At 53.2% G+C, this 24131-nt stretch overlaps 2 protein-coding genes across 3 annotated transcripts in view; one reads left to right on the top strand and one right to left on the bottom strand.

Annotated features, from left to right (window-relative positions):
- MTCL2 (microtubule crosslinking factor 2) overlaps nt 1-6727 on the bottom strand; it is a 66362-nt gene extending 59635 nt beyond the window's left edge. The window contains exon 1 of the mRNA XM_054573788.1: nt 6053-6727. Coding sequence (XP_054429763.1) covers nt 6053-6727 — 675 coding nt within the window. The remainder of the gene's footprint in view (nt 1-6052) is intronic.
- Nucleotides 6728-15873: 9146 nt separating this feature from the next.
- TLDC2 (TBC/LysM-associated domain containing 2) lies at nt 15874-23418 on the top strand. Of its 2 annotated transcripts, XM_054573417.1 has the most exons (6): nt 15874-15906; nt 17187-17339; nt 18011-18163; nt 18362-18457; nt 22287-22360; nt 23283-23418. In XM_054573417.1, the coding sequence occupies exons 1-6, from the start codon at nt 15874-15876 to the stop codon at nt 23416-23418; spliced, it is 645 nt and encodes a 214-aa protein (XP_054429392.1). The 2 variants fall into 2 exon arrangements, with proteins under 2 accessions (XP_054429392.1, XP_054429393.1); XM_054573418.1 differs by lacking the exon at nt 18362-18457.
- Nucleotides 23419-24131: the final 713 nt, after the last annotated feature.

Raw genomic sequence — 24131 nt, 5'->3', positions numbered from 1 at the left:
TACAAAATCATACTCCTCTCTGTTCCCAGAAGCCTCATGGAGGAGCTGAAAACAGTAGTTTGTACACATTAGCTCCAGGGAGACATGGACCAGGATTTCCTGTGTTTCTGTGTGGGTGAAATGTCACAGCCTGTGTGTGTGTGTGTACCTGGGTTTGTAGGTCTCTGGCTCCCGTGAGCAAATGCTGCAAGTCTGACATCTGAGTGCCACATGCTCATGTCCCTTGCATGTGTGTGGCTGCATGTGTCTCCGGGGTGTGTCCGTGAGCATGGGTGCTGTGCAAGGGCCTCTGCTGCTCTCCTTCTGGGAGAGGCAGTGGGGGTAGCCGGGCTGTGAGCGCGTGTGTGTGCCCACCTGGAAGGCGCCGATCTGTGGGTTTCTGTGGATGCTAGCGCCTGTGTGTAATGAGCCCGCGTGGGTTTGTGTGTGCACCTGCATACGTATGTGTGCTCCCGATTTGTCTGAGGGCGTCTCCAGGTTGTGTGTCCAACTCTGGGACAACACAACACGTGCCTGGGGGTGTACAGTGTGTGTGAGGGTGTGTTTCTGAGCCGGGTTTTCCTAGATGGCGTCTCTGCTGTGTCTGTCTGGTAATGTGTGGGTGTGATGAGGCAGGAGGTTGTATATCTGCCTGGGTGTATGTACTTCTCTGCGCATATCTCCTCTCCAGGAGGCCTGGAGCTGTGCTTCTGGAAGCGTGCAACGTAAGCCTGTCACTGGGTGTGCATGTGAGATGTGTGGATTTCTGGGCACTAGCTGTGAATGTGTGTGTGTATGTGCAAGAGAGAGCGCACCCAGGGACACAGGCCCAGCCCCTCTGCGAGGAATGCTGGGAGCCCTGGGAGCCGTCGTCCCTCTACGCCCCAGCAGCAGCCGCCTCACATTTTCCATCTCATTTTCCATCTCGCTGCAGCTACCCACTCCCCCACCCCATGCCACCCGGCCACGACAGGCAAACTGCTGAGGACTCTTAAAGACCCAGGCTTCTTCTAGGCCACCCCTCAAATGCCACAGGGAGGGCCAGGACTCAGGGAAGGGACCAGTTAGCAGCTCTACTGACCAGGATGACCACCCCTCTCCCCCATCCAGTGACAGACGGACTGGAGCCATCCCCGTAAAGCTCCCAGGAGCTGAGAAGAACTTCACAACTTGCTGGCCTGGTTACTCGGAAAACGTGTTGAATGAACGAATGAATGAATGGTCTAGGGAAGCAGGTAAGAGAAAGGTGAGGACTGGGAGAGGCAGTGACATTTACTGTGCCCCTGATCTGTATCATCCCACTGAAAAGGGTCCCCGCGGCCCTGGGGCAGGCATGCTTAGTTCCTATTTCACAGAAGAGACAGGCTCAGAAAGGCTGAGTATCTCACCCAGTGTCACACAGCTTGTAAATGACAAGATCGGCAAGAACCCCACTCTGTGAAACTGAGGCTGCTTCCCACATGAGAAAGGAAGAGCAACAAGGGGAGAAGAGCTCCATAGCGCTGTCTAGTGTGGTCCCCAATTATATCTGCTGTGCACATCTGGCCACGTGACATAGCTTCTTGGTTTCCTCATTTACCCAATGGGTCTGATATCAGAACCTTCCACACAGGATTGCTATGAGGAATAAAGGGCTTACTTAACCCAGAGCCTGGCACATCAGAAGTAACCAACAGTTGACAGCATTTGTGAGACAAGGGCCATAAAAATCCAGGGATCGGTGGTCTGGGGGTCCCCAGGCCAACTCGAACATTCTAGCACCCTGGGCTTCAGCCCGACCAGTACCAGGCCCTCAAGGCTGGACCCAAACCCCCATGCTTCCTCCAGGATCTCAGATCCCCGGTCCCAATAAGAGTCTGCATTAGAGCGGGCACATATTCACATACATGCATGCACACACGTATGCCCCTCCCCCGCCTGCCCCAGCATGTGTTAGTCTCCACTTGTTCCCAGCTACTCTCTGCCTAGAGCCTGGCACACAACAGGAGTCTCCTCACCAACCCGTGTCCCAGACTAGATACGCCGTTAGCAACCAAAAGCTCACTGTTCCAGTCATCCTGGAGAAAGAATAGGACCCAGAGTTAGACCACTCAGGTTTGGAACCCTGGCTGTGTGATCTGGAGCCTCCATTTACCCATATGTACAATGGGAGCTTAGGGTGGATTAGATGCTTCCTCTGGGCCCTTCTGGGCTGACATCTGGGCTGTACTGCAAACATTCAAATCCCCTCCAAGAGGGTGGGAAGGCTTTGCTTCACAGAGCCCACACAGCATGGAATGTGATCATACCTTTTTTCCTTTCTGGAGCAGCTCCCGATTTATTAATATCCTACAGCTAAGGGGACCCACCCTCCAGGCTTCTCCCAGCTCCCCCAAGAATGAAAACACAGACATCCTGTCTATTCATTGGTTAAAATATTAACAATTCCTCAAGAGATGCAGGATTTCAGTGCTTGCAAAGTGTTTTCTTTTCTAGTCACACCTTCCTTATTCCCAACAGCAATTCTATGCAGTTGCCCAGGCAGGTTCCATAATCGTAATTATGTAGATGAAAACAAAAAGTAGCTCCGAGAGGCCAAGTGACTTGTCCATGGCCACACAGGAAAAGGCAGAGTTAGGTCTCAAAGACAGGTCTTTGGGCTCCTACTCTCAGATTCTGCCAGCCAGTGGGTTCCCAGCACTTCCTCCCCCCATGGTGGTGACCGTTAGCGGTGACAGGGAGCTGGAAGATCTCAGACCACCAGGGCTTTGAAGGTTGAACACAGTCCCTGTGTCTGCTCTGCAGCTGAAGCTGCACCTTTGAATCCTGGAACTGCGAAAATTAGTGACTTTCAGGCGTCCTTGGCTGGAAGGGACCCTGAGGTCAGGCAGGTCGACTGTAGCCACCACGTGAATCTCCTCCGGAATCCTCCTCGAATAATCACAACCATCAACATTTTCTACAGTTTACAAGCTGCTTTCCGCAAAGCCTCCATCTTTATCCAAACAGGCGAGGTCACCCAGCCTCTCTGAATAACTCGAGTGACAGCGAGCTTACTCCCTTCTCTGTAGCAGCTCCTTCTACCATCTCACTGGAAGAGAGCTGCCCACGGAGACTTGCCCCACTTGGGCCCCAGAGTGGCATCATGTGACAGGAGATCTGCCATCAGCCGAGAGGCCTTCCCCAGTTGACGACTCCGTGTCCCCCACCAGCTGGAAGATGAGCCTGAGAAGGGCCCCGCCAAATCCTATGGGACACAAGCCAAGGAGCATGGGGCCTGCAGGGGACACACTGGGGACCTAGATCCCTTCTCCTGGTAACTCAGTTCATGCATCTTAGAAGCAAAGTGGCCCAGAGGGACAGGAAACACATCAAGAGAGTCATGCTGCCTGGAGAACCAGCTCTGGGACCTGCAGGCCCTCCGCACTCTGGCCATGGTTTACCCTCTGTAGGATGAACAAATCAACACCTCCCGTATTAGTTCCTACACTTACGGTCCCATTCAATCTCCAGGTTTTCACCTCACCTCTGTGAGGTTGGCTGCTGGGTTAAACAAAGCTCTAGGGAAGTTCAGGGACCAACCGAAGCGTACACTGCGAGAACTGTGCACTCAGGCCCTGCCTGCCTCTCTCATCAAAGCTCCTTCTTCTATCCAGCCTAGAGGCTTGCTGTTCCTCGAAATCAACTAGCTTTTTTCTACTTCCGTTGGCTCCACATCAACCTTCAGCCCTTGGCCTCTCTGAGCACCCCCAGACCCACCTCCATGTGCTCTTGGCACACCGTTTCCTTCTCCACTCGTATCACGGTCCGCACTGTGATTTACCGTATGACTATTGTTTAATCCCAGTCTCCCCGACTGGACCCACGGCTCCATGAAGGCAGATACTTCATCCTTGTCCATGGCTGCATCCCCCCCGCGATCTGCACCGGTGCCTGGTACACAGTAGGCACTAAATAAATTGATGAATGAATGAGAAGTCGGCAGAAAGAGCCCAGCGTGCTGCAGATGGGGAGGAGGATCTATTCTGCCCCCACAGAATCCACAAGAGAACATAAAAGGCGTCCATGGAAATGTGTCACATACCGCTTGAGAATAGCAGTGGTGACAGCTACTCTCATCCGAGGCTCACTACATGCCAGACGCTCTAGTGGTGTTTGCACACATTATCTCACTTAACCCTTAAGGTTGGAGGACGGGTGATACACCTTTTGACAATGAGAGAACTGAGGTCCAGAGACATTAACTAACTTGACCAAGGTCACACAGCCAGGAAGCTACAGACCCCAAATCCAATAGTGGCCTGAGGCCTGCATACAAAGCCTGAAACATTGAATGAATGAGAGAAACTGAGGCTCTGCCTCAGCTGTGGGAGGTCCCCAACCAGGCCCAGCCCCCGGGGAGACCTTAGACTCAACCCCCAGCCTTTTGGGATTGTGTCTCATCTGAACAGGGATGGGTGGCTCAGCTGGACTCGAGCTCTGCCTGGTGACTTCCTGGGGTGGACAGCAGGCCACAGGAGTGGGTGCATGCGGGGACCCTGAAGCAAACTCTATGACCCATCTTCTCTATCCAGGGTGAACAGTGGAGGCAGGAGGTGGGTTGAGGACCTCAGGGTCTGAGTTTAGAGCATCTCAGGCAGAAAGCACAGGAAGCACCTCAGAGCACCAAGAGGGCAGTGCCGGGCCTTCTGCCTTGTCGCCTTCCTCCTACCCACCCTCTGCTTGTCCTCTCCTCAACACTGGCTTCTGGAGACTACAGGAGCTGAACGAACCCGACTGTCAACACTGAGCACCTTCTGGAAGGCTTAACCAGGGGTGGGCTACCCTGATTGAAACAGGCCCTGTCCTTCTATTCTACAAGCATTTACTGAACACATGCTGGATAGCAGATCCTGGGGAAATGGGGAGGGGGAGACACAGTTGAACAAGGCCTCAAAAACTCTGAGGAGAAAGAAATGCATTTGGCCAGCAGAGCCACGATGCAAAGCTAAGTGTTGCCAGGCTGCCGTAAATCAGCAGAGCGCTGTTAACTCTGTGGCTCTCGGCCAGGGGCACTTGGGGTGTTGTGCCAGGCCATCAACTGACGAGAGTAGGTAACATTTCAGCCTCTTCCCAAACTGTGCCCAGCCGTGGCAGATTAGGGCCCACAAAGCTTCCAGTCTGCCCGGCCAAGGTTGACACACCAGGTCTGGGCTGTCCCTGAAGCTGCCTCAGTGCCACGCCTGGCTGGCCGGCACCCAGCAGGTGCTCATGTCCACGGAAAGGGTGAAGGCAAAGCCTGCTCTCCTGGGGAAGCTCTCACCTCCCCCGCAAGCCCAGAGGAAATGCCCTTTCAGAGGGGCAGCTTCCCTCCTCTTATGGGAATGTGGGAAGGACATGGGCCAGGGCATGAGGGGCCAACGGGCTGCTGTGTACACAGGGCCTGTCCAGAGAGGACAGAAAACAGTATCCTGGAATTTAGGAAGCTGCCTGTGAACCGGTTCTCCCACGACATCATCCTCCCAGGCTGTGGGACCGTTAGACTGGGCTGGGCGGAAGTCGGACTCCAGCCAAAGGGATGTTCCCAGATGTCATGCTTTCAAACAGGACCCGCCCTGAAAGGCAGGCGGCGACAGGCCTGTGCTAGGGAAAGCCCTGAGGAAAGACTCAGAATGGTGTTCGGGCCTCTTCTTGGCATGGGCTGGCCACAGGTCTCCTAGGCAGCTGCACACCAGTGCCTGTACCGAAAAAGGAGATCCACCAAAGGAGGCCTCCGGCCTGGGGATGGGGGTTCTGAGCAGCTGAAGCCAGGGGTCCAGCCCCTCTGCCATGCTGGCGTCCTCCAAAGCAGTTTTCTCAGCCCTCCTCCCCTTCCCAAATCAGAACCCTTTGGCCAGTCTCCTCATTCAGCTTCCTCACAGGAGAGGGTTTCCCAAAGAAAAGGGGAGGTGAGATGTGAGGGAGCCCTAGATCAACCGTAGGGTGGTCTCCGAGGGTTCAGGCTCCTTTTGCCAGCTCGTTCGGCGGGGCAGTGGACCGGCTGGTACCTCAGCCCCGCGGGGCTGTGACAACGGGTGCCTCCCGGGGCCTCCCTCTCCCCCATCAGCGCCCCAACCTTGAGATAGTCGTTCTCCGAGCGCAGCTCCTCCAGCTCCCGCACGAAGCCTCCAGGCCCGCAGTCCAGCATCTCCTCGGTGAGGTCGGAGAAGGCGAGTGAGGCACTCAATGGCAAGCGGCTGCTGCCCACCGACGACGCGGCCACCGACGGCTCATCGGGGGAGGCGGGCGGCCGCGGAGGCTGCTGTGAGGGCGGCGTGGGCTGGGGCGGCTGCCCGGTGCGGGCCCCCGCCTGGCCCCCGACCGCCGACTCGGCGTCGCTGCTCAGAGCCAGCTCCAGGCCCAGCAGGCGCGCCTCCTCCGACGCGCAGTCCGACACCTCCGAGCTGCTGTCGGTGAGGCTCGGGGGCGGTGGAGGCGGTCGCGGCCCGGTCCCCGGGCGCGGGCGGCCCTTGGCACGGACTCCGGTACGGACCCCAGCGACCCGCGTCCCTGAGCCCCGCGTCCCGGGCGCTACCGTGCGCCCCTTCTTGTCGGGCCGCGCGGAGGACGCGGCGCTGCAGGCGGCTGCAGCGCCCGAGCCTGGGCCTCGGCGGCCCTTGGCCAGCGACCAGCCGGCCACGTCCTTGGGCCGAGCCGGCGACGGCGCGCGGTGGCTCTTTTTCCTCTCTGGGGCAGGCGCGGGCGGGGGGCCGCAGCCCCGGGCCGGGGACTCCCCCGCCGGCGCCTCCATCTCGGCCTCCCTTGGCCTCAGCGAGCGGCGCGCATGGCCCGGGCCCGCCCGGCCTCCGCACCCCTGGGGAGGGTCCGGGTTCCGCTCCAGGCGCCCGGGCCGCGGTTCTTCTCGGCCCACCTCAGCCCCGGCACTGCGCTCAGGCCCCAGCCCTCGTCGAACGGTCTCTCCGCTACTCTGAGCTCGGAGAGAGCGGCCCGCTCGCCTCCAGGCGCCCCGGCTCCGGCTGCGGCTCCGCCCGGCGCCCGCCCCTTCGGCCTCGCCGCGCCCTCGGAGCGCACCCGGGCCCCGGCTGCCTGCGCGCCTATCGCTCCCTCGGGCTCCGAGTCCGGCCGCTGCTGCTCGGGCCCCGGCTCCGCCCGGCGCGGCCCGCCCCCCGCGCAGCCCCGCCAGCTCCCCGCCCCGCCGCCTCGGCTCGGGGGCGCGCGGCTCCGCGAACAAAAGGCGGACGCGGCGGGAGCGGCAGGGAGGGACACAGGCAGCGAGCGAGGGAGGGATCTGCGAGGCAACAGCGACCCCCTCGAGGGTCAGGCGGGCCGGGGCTGCCGCGGCCCGGACGCCCTCCTCGTTCGCTCTGCCGCCGTCCCCTCCCTTGCGGTCCTGGGGAATGCACCCAGCGGGGGCTCCCCTGCGCCCAGGGTCCCGGCAGGGGCCCCGCGAGCGGCAAGAGGGGGTACTCCCAGGTAGAGGCCGGGCGGACCTCAGCACGCAGGAGCAAGCATCCATATACACAGCCGGTACCTCGCCTCTAGCCGCTCTGCGGAGCGTGCGCGAACTCCGCCCCCTTAACGGGGTATAAAGAGACCAATTATCCCATAGTACAGATTGGTAAACTGAAGCCTGGGGAGACTCGCGATTTAGGCCAAGGCGACTGGCAAAGCGGGAATGGATCCCAAACCTCAAACCTCACAACTCGAGGGCGTGCTCGGCTCTTCTGCCTCAGCTTTCCTGTTAAAGACGTAGGCACCGTGGAGCCCCTAGGTGCAGGGCGGCCGTGCACATCTTAACCGGCTGTGATCCCAGACATTCTCCCTCCTGCGAGACCCCAGTTTCAGGCTCTGCACTGCTAAGATGGAGGCGGCCCTCTAGGAGGCTTGAGAATAGCGATGCTTTGGGAGTAGGTTCTGACCCCGGTGGTGGCTGGCATGGGCTGCAGACGGTAGCCCTGAGCCCTACATATTTCTCGCGAGAGCAACTGCGGACGACCCGGCCCCTGCTCTGGGGAAGTCTTTCTTTCCTTCTAGCGCTGTCTCCGCGAATGCAGACTTTCCCATGTGTCTGTCACTCCTCCCCACCCCTTCCCCGTAAGCCGCTCCTCGCTGCTACTCCTTGTCTCTGAACCCCCGCTGGGCAGACCCAGATAGGCCTTTAGGGGCCCGTCGGCTGTTCGCTCACCCTTAGGATGGCACCCCTTTGCCACTGGGGTGGGAGGTAGGGCTGTGTTTGCCCTTCTGCACACTCTTGTTCCTTCCCCTGCCCCCCCCCCCCGTCCCCTCCTTGGCCTCCTCCCAAAGCACCCATGGGTCAGGAAGATGAGGTGTTCTCCTTTTTTTCCATTTCTCTCTTTTCTTCCACTTGCCCATTTTCTCCTTACTCCTCCTCTTCCTCCGCCCCAAACCTGTTCCTTCAGCTCCCCCTGCCTTTGATGCGCAGCTGGCACCAGGTCCACTTCCGTGTTTGTCTCACCTTCCCCACAGCAGGGAATACATTTCTGGAGTATCCCCTTCACCTGAGGCATGGCTTCATCCCCATCTAGGTGTGGCCAGGTGTGGGATGCCCCCTCCACCTCAGATCCTTCCTCCAGGTGCCCCCGCACTGAGCCAAGTAAGGAACAGACTTAGTTCAGGGGAAACACTTCTTCAGGGGCTTTTCAACCCCTTCCCAGCAAGGCACCGGCTCCCCTGCCCCCACTGACTGTCCACTCACCTGGTCCGCAGGCACCAGGTAGGAGGCTGAAGGACTCAGTGGTAGACTTGTCAGCGGTGTGTTCCTGGCCTCCTGGAGGACACAGGAAACCAGGGGAGATAGCCAAAAGCTCCATTGCAAACAGGGTGGCATGCTGTGGCACCAGGGCATGGACCAGGATGGCCCTTCTCACTTCCTGGGACTCAGAGTCCCACCTGGCCTAGTCTGCTGCAACAGATGATGGGATTCTTCCAACTCTGATGTTCCTGTTTCTCATAAGGTGGCTCTGGTCTGGCACAGAGAAAGATGCCGTGTAGCTCTTGGAAACTGTTTACCCTCTCTGTGATTCAGTTTCTGCTGCTATGCAGAATGTTGGCTTGGAGATGTTGAATGGTGTGAATCTAGGCTGGGGACATGCTAGACTAGGCTGGCTCAGCCACTCCTAACACCCATGGTCCTGAAATTAGAGTGGCCTGGATCTCCGCACTTGGGCCTGGGCCCAAGTCCTAGCTCTACCATGTATCCTTCTGAGCCCCAACCCTCATGGCTGATCAGGGGGCTGAAGGCCCTTCCTGCTCTGAGGGCATTTGAATTTAGGGGAGCCATTGATCCACTTACATCCCCAAGAGAGCCTGGGGAAGAGCAAGGTGTTGGTAGGAAGAGGTCCCGGGGTAGGGTGGAGCCAAGGTAGGGGCTCTGGCCAGGGGCTCAGTTCAGACAGGGGAAACCGCAAAAGGAGGGAGACTTGCTAGGTGTCCAGGGTTGGCTGCGTACAGGCAGAGAGGCCGTCTGCAGCTTCCGGACCCATGAGCGCTCACTCTGCCAGGCTCTGTGCTCGACACTTCAGTTCAGAACCTCATAAAGGTTAAAACTTGTCGCTAACTGTATTTTCCAAAGATAGGCACAGTAGTATATATATAGCTCAGCCCATACTCTTTTTACTGTGCGGCGTTGACACTCTTCCACTTGAAGGATGTGGTTTATGTTCCCTCCCCTTGAACCTGAGCCTCCCTTTGTCAGTGCTTCAACCAATAGAGAATGACAGAAGTGACACTGTGACTTCTAAGACTAGGCTCTGAGAGACAATATGGCTCCACCCAGCATAATCCCCCCCCCACTCCACCCCCCACCGCCCTTTCCTCTCTCTCCATCTCTCTCCATTTACTATTGGAACGCAGCCATCACGTTAGGAGGAAGCCCAGGTCTCATGGAGAGGCCACGTGAAGGAATTCCAGCCAACAACTTCAGCTCTGGTCCCAGATAACCACCAGATAGATGAGAAAGTGAACCGTCAGATAATTCAGCGCCTGGCATTGGCACTGCCCCAGCTAATGCCAAGTGGAGCAGAAATGAGCTGTCCCAAACTGCAAAATAAATATTGTTGTTTTAAGCCACTAAGTTTTGGGGTAGTTTGTTACACTTCAATGGGCTACTGGAATGCTTGTCCAAGGTCATACAGCTTGGAAGTGGCAGGGCTGGGATTGATTTGAACCCAGGGCCATCCAATTTCAGAGCCTGTTGTGCTGCCTTATCGGCTCAGTGTCCAGCTCAGGCAAACAATGTGTACTGTACAAGACTCTACTCAAGAAGGCATGAAGCAATAAATGACTGTAAGGATTGTATCAGACTATAAGAAACGAGGATAAAGAGCCCTGGCTGAGTAGCTCAGTTAATTAGAATGTTGTCCAGATACACCAAGGTCGTGGGTTCAATCCCTGGTCAGGGCATATACAAGAATCAACCAATGAACACATAAATAAGTGAAACAACAAATTGATGTTTCCCTGCCTCTCCCTCCCTCTCTCTCTAAAACCAATAAATCAACAAATAAAAAAAAAAAAAAAAGAAATGAAGATGCTGACTACCTAGTTGCAAAAGGTTGTTTTCTCTCGTTGAAGCTGCTAAATTGACCAAAATAATGGAAACTAAATGGACACTAAATCCTAAAAGGCTTCCAAGAGAAGGTGATTATTTGAAAAAATTTTTTTTTTCATTAAATCAATCATGAAAGAAACTGGCTGAGGGAGAATTAGAGGAATTAGTAGGGGAACCTGATGGAGGAACAAGCTGGATATGTATTTAAGAAAATGAGCAGGGCAGTGGGACTGGAAGCCGACAGGTGACGGAAGAAGGAAAACGTAAGGCTGGAGTGGGCAGCGGGAGCCACGGCACACCGTGGGCAGGGTTTTATTCTTTTTTATTTTTAAGGGCTTTATTCCTGACAAGCCATTGGAAACTGTAATCAGGGGCACGATATCTTCTAATTTATGTTTTAAATAGATCACTTGCCCTGGCTGGTGGGGCTCAGTGCGTTGAGTGCTAGCTTGTAAACCGAAAGGTCACCGTTTCAATTCCCAGTCAGGGCACATGCCTGGGGTACGGGCCAGGTACCCGGCTGGGGGCATGCGAGAGGCAACCGATCGATGTTTCTCTCCCTCTCTTTCTCCCTCCTCTCTCTGTAAAAATAAATAAATAAAACCTTTAAAAAAATAATACCATCAAGAAAGCAAAAAGACAACTTACTAAATGGGAAAAGATATTCACCAATGATACATCTGATAAGGGGTTAACATCCAAAATTTATTAAAAAACTCATACAACTCAACGCCCACACACATAACTACAGTTAAAAAATGGTCAGACAACCTGAATAGACACTTCTCCAAAGGAGACATACAAATGGTCAGTAGACATATGAAAAGATGCTCAATCATGAGGGAAATGCAAATTAAAACCACAATGAGATATAACCTCACTCCTGTCAGAAAGGCTATTGTCAATAAATCAACAAACAAGTGTTGGTGAGGATTGTATACTGGTGCAGCCACTATAGAAAACAATATGGAGTTTCTTCAAAAAATTAAAACTAGAACAACCTTATGACCCAGCAATCCTGCTCCTGGATATTTATTCCAAGAAATCCAAAACATTAATTTAAAAAGACACATGCATCCCTATGCTTATTGCGGCATGCTTTACAATAGCCAGATGTGGAAATAACTTAAGTGCCTAAGTGGCCATAGAGAAGAATGAAATCTTACCATTTGCAGAAACACGGATAGACCTAGAGGGTATTATGCTAAGTGAAATAAGTTAGAGAAAGGCAAATACATGTGATTTCACTTACATGGGGAATCTAAAGAACAACAACAACAAAAACAGAAACAGTCTCCTAGATACAAAGAATAAACTGATGGTTGCCGTATGGGAGGGAGTCAGGGGCTGGGTGATAAAGACAAAGGAATTAAGAAGTACAAACCGACAATTATAAGATAGTCATGGGGATGTAAAGACCAGCATAGGGGACACAATCAGTTATATTGCAATAACTCTATGTAGGCTGCAGGTGGGTAGTAGACTTACCTGAGGGATCACGCATAAGTTTTATAATTGTCTAACCACTATGCCGTACACCTGAAACTAATATAATATTGAATGTCAACTGTAATTGAAACACTTTTAATTGAAAAAAGGAAAGAATCCTGGTTCTAGAATGTGGGTAAAGAGGAATATACAGAGAGGCAAAAGGCAGCAGTTCTGGAGGTGACTGTCCCATTGGGAGGCAGGGCAAGAGAGAGATGGATGAGGCAGAGAGAGAGGTGAGGGCTGGAAAAGGGGAGACAGGCGGATCCAGGGATGGGGGACTAGCTTTTGAAAGGAACGGGACCCTTCATCCATGGTCCTGGAGGGAAGGCACAGAGATGGGTGAGGTATGCATGAAGCTGAAGGAATGACTGCTGATAGCGTCTATTTTCTCTGTGAAGAATGACGTCACCAGCTGAGAGTGAGGAGACAAGAGTGAGGGTCTTTGAGGAGAACCATTAACCAGACTTCCCAGGATGGGAGAGGGGGGTAAGCTGGGCCATTTATGCACCCATTTAAGGTTCAGAGTGAAGCCAGTCAGCCCAGCAAACACGAGCGTATTCTAAGGGGATTCTAGTCATTTTCTCTTAGCATGTGCAGGTTTGTTTTGCGTATCTAACCCAATACTGCACGTACAATTTCATATCCTGCTTTTTTTCACTTAATGGCTTAGAAAAAGCATTTCCCCATGCCTTTATAAACTCTTGCAGACATTGCTTTTAATACTTAGAAATAATCCATGGAGTGGATGTTCCATGGGGACATCCGCTTAAGACTTACCCCTTCTATTGGACGTTTAAATTGTTTCCTGGCAATGACTACTGCAGTTCTGAAAGGGGCCGCGTGTGTCTGGTAAAGAAGAAAGAAAGAAAGCTGTGCCCTGGCTGGGTGGCTGCGTTGGTTGGAGCAATGTCCCCATACACCAACCGGTCACGGGTTCCATTCCCCGCTGGGGCCCATGCCTGGGTTCCTTGGGCACGTGTGGGAGGCAACCGATCAATGTTTTTCACTTACATTGATGTTTCTCTCTCTCTCTCCCTTCCTCTCTCTCTAAAAACTAATAAACGTATTCTCAAGTGAGGGTTAAAAAAAAAAAAGCTGTGAGGCAGAGCTGGGACGGCCCGCTCCCTGGCCCCCAGAACCACGTCAGGGAAGTGCGGTAACTGGTGTCCCTGACAGGCCACAGCCTGAGTCTTCCTGGACGTGAGGACAAAGAATGGAGCAGCAAAGCAAATCTCAATCACTTCTCAAAGTGCCTGATGGCTCAAGTATGGAGTGTGGGAGAAATAGGGTGAGGAGTGGGGCCGGGAGGGCAAGGAGGGCCAGCTGGGTGACCCCTCGACCGTTTACAGTTTAAACACATAGTGCAACAGCCATGTTTGAGGTGGCAACAGGGCCCTTCGGTGGCCTGTTTCCCCCATAATACAAGTCTTTTTGGCATCCCACCCTTCCCGGAGGGGCCGCTGCCCCACCCCGCCTGGCCATGGACGGAGTATCTAGGGACCCACGTCCTCTCCACAGGGCCCAGCAGGAGAGGGGCTCTCAGCTGTGTGAGGATGCAGTGAGGCCGAGAGTGGCCGGGAGACCATTTGGTGGGGATATTTCCAGGGGAGGCTGCCCTGGGCGGAGGCCACTTGCTCTGGGATTGGCCAAGACCCCCTTCCACCTTTGAGGTTCTGTGATGACAACACAGCATTCACTGAAGCCCCACTATGAGCTGAGGGCAGAGAAGTAACCCCCACTGAGGGAGTGCCTACTGTGTGCAAAACACGGGGCTTCCTGTACACGCTCTCACCTAATGTTGGAACAGGCCAATGAGGACAGGATCGCCAGCCACCTCATCTAAGAGAGCGGAACCCCAGGGGCAGCCCCAGGTGTCAGGCACCAGGTGGCACCTGGTAGCTGAGGTGAGAGTTAGAGCCAAGCAGTCCAGTGTCCCCATGTCTCGGGACTGCTGAGGGCAGAGCTGGAGACCAGAGGGTGACAGGCCTTGTTTGTGTGTGTGTGTGGGCTTTGAGTTTCTGATAGATGATAATCACCACCAGGCCTTCCCAGCTGGAACCGGAGCAGGCTCAGGGCCAGGGCCTGCCGCCCTCTGGGCAGGTATAAGAGCCAAAGAGGCCCTGGAGCCGGGCCAGGACGGAGATGCCAGCCGCCTGCCGGGACGCCAGGGCGCAGAGCTAAAGCTGCTGCATTCGGACCGCCAGGCGGGCAGGGTCGGTTCCGGAGGTGGCCCCTCTCTGGGAGATCTAGGGCACACGCTAAGGAAACCATCGGGCTGCCGGAGGGGGTCGCCAGAAGCTTGGCAGGGTGAGCGCATTTCCCTGGCTCCTGCCTTTCCCCACAAGCTCCTCACCCCTGCGAGGGACCCAGCGACTATCAGTCCCAGAGCTGCCCAGGCAGAGACTGAGTGGCCACTTGTCAGGCATTTGAGCCCTGGATGTCTCAAAGAGGCAGAGAGAGAGAGAGTGGTGGGGGGCAGGTTAGCAAAGGCACTGCCATTTATCTTGTGCTCACCAAACACCAGGCACTGCGGGGACAGAAAGATGGAGACCTGGTTTAGCATACCAGTTCTTGAGGTATTTTCTTACAACAGCTCTATGAGGTAGCTATTTTACAGATGAGGAGACTTCAGCACAGAGATGTTAAGTAACTTGCTCACAGACACACAGCAAGTAAGTGGCAAAACCAGGGTTTGAACACCCTGACTCCAGAGCCTATGCTCTTAAGCTCCGTGCTGTACTGTCGTGTGGCTGTAGCAAGTCCCTTCCACTTTCTGAGTGGCAGTTTTCTTACCTGTAGTTTGAGGGTGTGAGATAGAGCCCCGAGATTCCCTCAGGATACCTGGACACGGGTCAGCTTTCAGCACCAGGAAACCTTTTTGGAAATATTTGCCAAGAATATATGTATGCCCTTTGATCCAGCATTCAACTTTTGAAATTTATCATGAAGGATTTAACCAGATTTATGAATAAGGAAGTTCATTACTGTTTTGCTTATAATCAGAGAAAATTAGAAACAAACAGGATTTGAGGAATAAGTTATGTACATCCTATGATGCAATAATAAGCAGTCATTAAAAAACAGGTGTCCTTGGGAAATTCTCATTTAAGTGGAAAAAGCACTTTATAAAACTATACATGGTATGATCTATTTATAAATGTGTGTACACACATATTTAGGAAATAAATATAGAAGACTGGAAAAATACCCTTAGGAGTAGACTTTCTCTCTGAGAGATGGAATTATGAATATTTTTATATTTATCTTTATTCAGTTCTAGATTCCTCACATTTTCTGCAGTACAGATGTACTACTTTTTTAATGAGAAAAATGGAGTGGTTTTGTTTTTGCTTTTGCTTTTTAAAAACCTGATTTGGCCTAGTGCGACCCTTCTGAAGCTTCTGTCATAATTCACTCATTGGCTCTGAGAGGGACCTGAATCGCAGGCTGTTGGTATTGCGAGGGCCTCTGATATGATCTGGTCCAACGTGTTACATGCAGGGAGACTGAGGCCCAGGGATCCAAGGGACTTATCCAAAGTCACACAGGGAACCAGAGTCTCTAGGCCAGACTGCTGGAAGGGCAAGGAGGTAGAAGGGAATCACACCTAGAATTTACTGTGTGTATGGCTAACACGCAAGTGAGGCCTTGAATGCCGAGTGTAGCTGACTTCATCTGTCCTCATAGGCACACCCAGTGACAACTCCAGCTGGGAGTGACAGGTGAGAGTGAGCAAAGGGCAGCTGGGTGGGCGTGGAGCCAGCCAGGTGTGCCCCAGACTTCTACCTTTCATCTGGAAGCCTTGCCCAGTAGTGCCTCCTCTCCTGGTAGGACGGAGGCCTCCTCACTGCCCGCAGCTGGATTCAGACAGGAGAATGAAAGGCCTTCGCTGGCGTTACACTCGGCTGGTAAGGGGTTCAGCCTGGGCTGAGGATTAGATCAGAAAAGGTCGGGGGAGGTAAGCTCTCTGGCAGGGTGGGGCCTGGGCTAGGGATGAATGCAGGCAGGTGATTTGTTCCTCTTCCGAGTCCCTCCCCAGTTGGCCTGGGGTTCACAGCGCAGACTGAGGAACAGAGGGACTTTGCTCGCAGCCCCACAGTCCTGAGACCCTCAAGGGGCACAGACTGCTGTTCCATTTCTTCCTCCCTGGAGTGGGTGCCAGATGGAGCTCTGTCCAGAAGGCCCACACAGCTAGGACCCCCGCCTTAGGCCTGAACCTGGGGAATGGGAAAACAATGTCCATTCATCACTCATCCTTGAGGTCTCTCCTGCCTATGAAAAGCCCAGAAGTCATTGTGCGCAAGCATATACACACCAGCACACGCACACTCTGGCACAGAGAGCAAGCTTGAATGAATGAATGAATGAATGAATGAATGGATACACTAACATACATGTCCATTGACTCACAAACATACATTTATACAATCCTAACTCACACTTACAAACACATTGACAGGTAAACACACAGTTACACTCAATACCTTCTCATACCAATTTGTCTATACAACTGTATTTTAAGCCAACACACACATTCACATGGATGAGTGCGCATTTTACACAAACCTGAACACGCTTCACCTACGACTACATACACGATCATTTCACTGGCTGACAGGGAGGCCTCAGGGGTTCATTTTCTTCCTTTGTAAAATCAGAATAATAAGAAGCACATTCTTAGGATTCTTGGAGAAATTCAGAGAAATCACACACAGCAAAGCCCTCACACAGGCCTGGTCAAGGGTGTGCTGCTCAGTGTCAGCCACTCTGGTTAATACTATTGCTCTTCTTATTATCATTACTTCACGTATAGTCTTACACAGTTGCAGAGCGCAGAGCTGCGCGGTCGCCTGCCCTTCTCTCCGGCACCCAGGCTGAGAACTGGATCCCTGGCACCCACCCGGGATGCCGAGCAGACAGGCAGACGAACCACGGGGCCGTGGCCACATCCAATGGGCGCGCATGATTCTAACCTTTAGCTAGCACGCGCCAGGAGGAAGCTGGCTGGAGGCAGGGCCGGGTCTTGTCTGTGGTGGACACTTCCCAGCCTCCTCTGGGTGGGCTGGTGGTCGTGGGGGCCTGGACGGGGTGTGTGGGTGGGTGGGAGGGCTGAGGCTCTCAGGCTGGGAGATGTGGGAGCTGGTGTCTCCTGTCCCTTGACTCACCAGGCGTCTTTGTGTCTTCACAGCCCAGCCAGGTGGAGGACGCTCTGTCTGGGGACGGGGGTGAGAAAGGGGATGAGGAAGAGGAGAAGGCAGCTGCTGCCCCAGCTCCTGAGGACCCTGTGGAGCCCCAGCTGGCAGAAGCCAGCCAGGTCCTGGGAGCCTTGGAGATGAGGCAGGTTCGGTCCGCTCTGCGGTGCAGAGTTTCCCTGAGGCTAAGAGCCCCATCCTCCCGCCCCACTCCCAGCCAGGTCCAAGGACACCTGGGGTCACTCTGGCTCTGGACCCCCGTCACTGTGTCACCTGGGGCAAGTCATTTCTCCTCTGGGCTTTCCTTTCCCACTTGTCAAATGATCCAGTAATACCAGCGTCACCCTCTTCGCTGGGCCAGGAGGTTAAGATATAATGAAATAAGCTAATTTTTAAGTAGAACCAGACTTTGGGAACTGAAGCCAGAGTTGGAGTAGGGGTGGGAGGATGAGGGCAGAGGACTGGGGGGTTCAGGGTCTCATCTATTCTCTGGCCACTAGGGGCCAGGGTGACCAAGGGGAGAGAGTCCTGACCTGGGTTCAAATCCTGACTCTACCACGTGTTCCCCATGTGGGTTTTCAGCACGTTGCTTCAGCTCCCCAAGCCTTAGTTCCTTCACCATTAAATAATCCTCCTCTCTGAGGATGACTCCTAATAGGTGTGAAAGTCCCCGGAAATAGGAAACTGCTGGGCAACCTATGAAGTACCATGGCTGTGTGAGTGGCGGCTGTGCAACTTCAGCGCCCTGGGGCCCCAAGGGTGTCGTGCATGGAGGCTGTGAGGACAAGGATCCCTCGCTCACCTCCCGACCTGTCCCCAGCTCAGCCTCCACCTCCCGCCAAGCGTCACCGGACACTCCTGGAGTCTGGCCTTCTGCACGGCAAGGGACGGCTTCAGCCTGCGCAGCCTGTACAGGCAGATGGAGGGCCACAGTGGGCCGGTGCTGCTGGCGCTGAAGGACCAGGATGGGCAGGTGAGCTGGCCCCGGGGGAGCGTGAAGGGAAGCAGCTCTTGCTGACAGGCCCAGGGGCCTCTCCCACCTCCAGCTCTGCCCCAGGCTCCCCAGCTGCCCCCCTGGGATGAGCCTATATTGCCAAGCTTGGAAAGGGGGGCTTCCAGAGGACCGCCAACTCCCTTCCAGCTGCAAACTGCACGCTCTTCTGCTTTCCAGATGTTTGGGGCCTTCTCCTCCTCAGCTTTTCGACTCAGCAAAGGCTTCTATGGTACTGGCGAGACATTCCTCTTCTCCTTCTCCCCACAACTGAAGGTGATGCTCCCAACTTTGCCGGGGGGAGTGGAGTCTAGGGCAGGACAAAGGTCCCAGGGTCCCAGTGACCCCCAGCTCCATCCCCTGTGCTGGGGTGTCTGGTGTCTTCCATCTTTCCACAGAGAGAAGGCAGGGGGGCAGTGGCAAGCAGAGCAGCTCCCTTGGCCTGCCCATCTTTGTTTAAAAAAATTGCTCACCCTGGCCTGGGTGGCTCAGCTGCTTGGAGTGTTGTCCCATAAACCAAAAGGTTGAGGGTTCGATACCTGGTCAGGGCACATGCCTGGGTTGCAGGTTTTGTTCCCAGTTGGGGCACATATGAGAGGAAACCGATCGATGTTTTTCTTCCTATCTCTTCCTCCTTTCCCCTCTCTCTAAAATCAATACGCTTATCCTCAGGTGAGGATTAAAAAAAAATACCCCGTAGGCCCTTGGCAACCACTGACTGGCTCTGACGGGAAAAGGTTTGTTGCTCACCAGATACAGGCTGGAAAGACAAGATTGGTCCAAGGTAGATCTGTGGGTGTTGGGGTAGGAAGATATGTCTAATGGCTTCAGCTTCCTTATGAAGTACGGGCTAAGGTCATCGCTGTGACTGAGAATGGAGGAGAGTGCGTGAAGGTTGAGGGGAGGGAAGGCACCAAACAGTGATCACGGGAGTGGAAAGGGAGAAAAGTGGGGAACGGAAGAACAGCCAGGCAGTGTTGAGTGGAGGTTTGAGACTGAATTTAAAAGCGAGCCAGTTACTTAAGTATGTGCTTTCCTCCAGCAACGTTCAGGTCCTGAGGTTCAGGCATGGAGAGAGGGTGCCTCCATGACTGGGGTTTTGCCAAGCTGGTTTAACAAAGGGAGAAAGGGTAAAGGAAGGTGAAGGGACAAAATGGATGGAGAAATATATAGTTCTGGGTACTTCGGTTTGTGATTAGACCTCCTCTCCAATGCACAGAACAAGACACCTGCAGATACATCCAACAGCAGAAGCACCTAGTCACATGACAAGGAGGTCACAGGGAGCTGTGGGCTGCCTTGCTGTAGGCAAATGCACCACATCCATTGCATTGCCTCCATCAACTAACCTGGTAATCTTATCAGCAAAGAGGAAAGGGCTCAGCTCTTCATAGTAAAGCCATGCTGGATACTAGTCATCCCACTGGCCTTCTGGGGTTCACGTGCTACAAACCTGAAGTTTTAGAGTTTTCCTCTTACTGTACTGACAGCTCTTGGGCAAAATCGTTGGCTGGTTCCTCCTCATCTCCCCCAAACTTTGAATGTCACAACATCCTAGAGCTGTTTTGATTCTCGTCTCCTCTCTAACTGCCCCTTTTCCCTTCAAGGCCTTGCCCACTCTCAGTCTATGCCATCCATGCGCTGATGGCCTCTCCCCCCGGACTCCAAACTCCCCTGCATCCGGCCACTACCCAGCATCTCCACTTGCATCTCAAACATGGCATTTCAAGCCTCACGTGTCCAAAGCTGAGCTCCTAACTTCCCCCATAAAATAGCCCCTCCTGCCACTTCCCCAACAAAGTGAATTGGCACCTCCATCTTCCCTGCCGCTGAGACCGAAAATTTCGGAGTCCTTCTTAACATCTCTTTCTTTTACACCCTACATCTGAGCTGCCCATGAATCTTGACTGCCCTGCCTTCTCTATCGACATCCAGAATCCACCGCTTTTCACCATGTCTTTTGTTATCATCCTGGGTCAAGCCACTGTCATTACTTGTCTGTGCTCTTGCTCTTGCCTCCTCATGCTTCCACCTTCAGTCTTGAAGTAGATGAAGTGATCCTTCTAAAAGGTAAGTCAGAGCACGTCACTGCCTGGCTCCACGCTGTGAATGGCCTCCTTTCTCACTCAGAGAACAGCAAAAACATTTACAAGAACCTACAAGTCTTTCCATCTTTTGGCCTCTCTCTGTTGTTATTTTTTGCTGTTTCCCCTTTATTTCACTCTGCTCTAGCCACAATGTCCTCAGAGCTGGTCCTTGAACATGCAGGCCTGCTCCTACCTCAGGGCCTTTGCACGTGTTCTGCCTAGAGTGCCCTCCACTGCATCTCCACAGAGTTCAGTTCTCACGTCCTTCGGTTCTCTATTCCGTTGTCACCGCCTCAGTGAGGCTCTCTCTGACCACCTGATTTAAATGTATACTATTCCATCCCTGGAAACCTCATTGCCCTTCTCTCCTTTTGTCTCCTGAGCATTTGTCACCACCTAATGTACTAATTATTTTACTTACAGATTTGCCTCCTCTAACTAGACTGAGAGTCCTATGAGGCAGGCATTTTTGTCCGTTATGGATACCATTCAAGCCATTTACCTAAACAGTGCCTGGTGCCAAACGAAGTTCACCTTTTCAAAAGTTGGTTAATTTTTCCTGCCTTTGATCTTCTGGCACTTGCCTGTGTTCTTCTTGAATTCCCAGCATCTCCTTGATCACCACCCCAGGCAGTACCGTGAGCGTGGCCTTAATTTCTTCTGTGGCAACGTTTATCTTGCTCCTTCGAGTCTGAAGGTCATGTTCCCTGATGAAAGTAGAGGAGGACCTGAATGGCTCTGTCTTCTCGTGGTCACTTGCTAATATTTTCTCATCTCTTCTGGGCCCAGGCTTACCTTTTATTAGTCCATTTTTAATTTTTTGTTTTTGCTAAAAACCCTATAGCTGTTCACAGCATGTTTTGCAATTAATTATAAACAATAATATACTATGCTTTAGACATCTTTTGTTTTCTAAATTAACTTCTGAATTATTTATTCATTGAACAAACATCTATACCATGTCTCCGGAATATGGCTGGGAGAAAAGACAGCCCTCACCGGGGTCACGTGCCAGGGGGCAGGCCATGATACATTGGCACATAAACAGGGCCATCTCGGTGAGAAAGGAGAAAGAGTCTTGGAGGAAGGGCTACTTACGGTAGGTACTGTGGTCCAGGAAATTTCTCCGGAATGACATTTGGGTAGAAAGATGAGAACTGGGCCACTGAGGATTTGAGGAATGCAGGAAGGGCATTCTGGGCAGAGGGGTCAGTCAAAGTGAAGGTCCTAAAACAAATAGCTTTGGATGTCCCAGGGACAGAAAGGCCAGTGTCGCTGAAGTGCTGTCAGTAAGGAAGTGATCAGAGAGAAAAGGGGTTGGGTTTTATTCTGATTGCAGTGGGAAGCCATTGGAGGTCTTTAGGGAGAGGAACGATAATATCCAATTCGATTCTGAATTGATGGATCGCTCAGATTGCAGTGCAGAGATGGGCTGTGAGCAGGAGACAGCGGAAGATGTGATCCAGCAAGAAGCGACTTGGTGTGGATGGGGTGGGCAAGAGTGAATGCAGATGGATAGCACAGAAATGGTGGCAGCTAGGGGGTCCCTTTGGGGCGGGAGCTGCACGACTTGCTGAGAAACTGGGTGTGAGCCAGCACTGGGGGATGGGTGGGCTTGGTGTTGCATCCAGTGAGAGAGGAGGGGACAGGACAGTTTGTTAATGGGAGAATCAGGGCCCAACTCCTGGCCTGGACTTTCCCCTCCTCTCTCTGGCTTTGGAAGCAGGAAGCCTCAGCAGGTTCTGTTCTATCTTAGAACAGGCAGGCTAAGGGGACTTAGACTGGAGAAACAAAGGAGGGAGGCGGGGCGGGGCGGGGGTGGGTGTGCAGTGGAGGGCGGGGAGTGGGGCCGGTGAACTGCACAGAACCTGGCAAGAAATCTCAAGAGCCAGGAGCCCGGAGTGCTTCCGGCGGCTGAGTTGGGGTCTGGACGTTCCATTCCCTTTACGACACTGCCACCCAGTGGTGTGGAGTCGAACTGCAGGACAGTAACCAGAGCTCTTTCGTGTAATCCCCAGGTTTTTAAGTGGACAGGAAGCAACTCTTTCTTCGTGAAAGGAGATTTGGACCTCCTGATGATGGGCAGTGGCAGGTGCGTGTCTCAGTTCTTCCTGAGTCTCGCAGTGGTCTGTGTTCTGGTCCCTTCTGCCCCAGATAAAATGGGGAGGCTGGTGGTTACCGTTCAGGCCTCCTCCTTCAACAGCTCCCTCCACCCCCTCTAAGTCAACATTGAGGGGAAAGGATGGCATGGACTCTCCCTCTAAGTGCTTACAGTTGGTGACGGCTTAGTCTGAATTGATGTAACTTTGGGAAGAGCATTCCACATGGTTGGATGAGGCTAGCTTCAGATTCACTGTCAGCACCCTAATTCTAGGGAACGTAACTCCCAGGAGCCCTGCCTGAGTGTGCGTGTTAAGCGGTGGAGGTGGAGTGGGTTAGGAAGAAAAGGGTAGTGTCACCCCTGCTGTGACCCACAAATTCGGGCAGAATCAATCTTAACCTGAGGGTAAAGATGCCAGCACTGTTGGATCAGTACCAGGCCAGCTCTTCGCTCTCCCAGCTGCCTGGAGAGCCTCCATGGAGAGGCAGCTTGGCCCCAGCACACCAGCCTTTGCTGACTTGCAGGAACTCACTTCCAGCTCCAGTCTAGGTTTGCTGGCGGGTGCAGGAATTAAAATGGACGCTCTCTTGAAGTCTTTTGGGCTCAGAGTCCACGCTTGTGAGAGTCCCTCCTGTGGATAAGCCTTGCTGTCCTAAAAACATTCCAAATGTTCTAAAACTGTGGCGAGGGTGTACCATTGTATATATTTATTAAAATCACAGAAGTTAAGGAAAAAAATACTCTAAACCCTGTGGGGAACAATGTGTGGAGTCCCCAACGATTCAGGATAAATCAGTTTAAGGGACATTGAAACATAGGCTGCGGTCACGGTGTGGCCAAGGGCTGATGGTGTGGACCTGCGGGGTCTCAGCACCCAGGAGAGAGCCATGAGACACTTCCCTCTTCCCTTTAGTGGCCAGTTTGGGCTGTGGTTGGACGGAGACTTGTATCACGGGGGAAGCCACCCCTGTGCGACCTTCAACAATGAGGTGCTGGCCCGGCGGGAGCAGTTCTGCATCAAGGAACTGGAGGCCTGGGTTCTGAGCTGATGGCCGCGTGGCGGGCAGCTTCCTGAGGCAGCAGGTGCTCCGACCTGCTCACGGATGCCATCTAGGCCTCCCTCCCGCGGGCCGCCCGTTCTGTCCTGAACGCAGAGGGCCAAGTGTCCCAGTGGCTGACTTGTGGCTGTGGGCCAGCCTCCGGTGGCCTGGGGACAGGCACGGGGGCAGGAACTGCTCTCTTGGAAAGATGACTAAAGGAGTGAATGATGTTTATACCTCACCTGAGCAGCACGGAGTCCCTCATGAGAATTATCTTTTAAAAAATTATGCAACTGATACATATTTCTTGTAGAAGACAACAGAATACATTAAAAAAAAATTAAAACTGCCTAAAATTTAACCACCCTGCAAAACATTAACATTTTCATGTATATCCTCCAGGCAGTTTTCCATGGAAAGATATATGTATATCTTACAAAAATGGAATTCTACTCTATGTTTTGGAAATTATTTTGACTTAAAGACTATTGTCAAATTGTAGACACCTAGGCCCAAACAGTGAAACGAATAAAGACGCTAGTAGTGTCATGCTTTTTCTAGAACAATGAAGGCTTTCTGTTTGCCACCAGTGTGCCAGGTGCTTGCACGATAGAGATGTGACAGTGGCAAATGAACAATATGCATATTTGATAAAGAAGCTAAAACTCTGTAAATGGGAACCTCAGGAAGTTAAAACATTGGGAGGATGTGTTTTGGGGCAC

This window comes from Pteronotus mesoamericanus, unplaced genomic scaffold (assembly GCF_021234165.1).
Source record: "Pteronotus mesoamericanus isolate MK-2021 breed Mesoamerican mustached bat unplaced genomic scaffold, CSHL_Meso_final contig_25, whole genome shotgun sequence".
Lineage (NCBI taxonomy): Eukaryota > Metazoa > Chordata > Mammalia > Chiroptera > Mormoopidae > Pteronotus > Pteronotus mesoamericanus.
Note: the sequence above shows the minus strand (reverse complement) of the source record. Positions and strands in the feature narration are given on the sequence as shown.

Coding starts and splice junctions, on each gene's coding strand:
- TLDC2 (XM_054573417.1), top strand. CDS start 15,874: ATGAAAGGCCTTCGCTGGCGTTACACTCGGCTG. Junction 15,907..17,186: donor GCTGGCGTTACACTCGGCTG/GTAAGGGGTTCA, acceptor GTGTCTTCACAG/CCCAGCCAGGTGGAGGACGC. Junction 18,458..22,286: donor CCTTCTCCCCACAACTGAAG/GTGATGCTCCCA, acceptor TGTAATCCCCAG/GTTTTTAAGTGGACAGGAAG.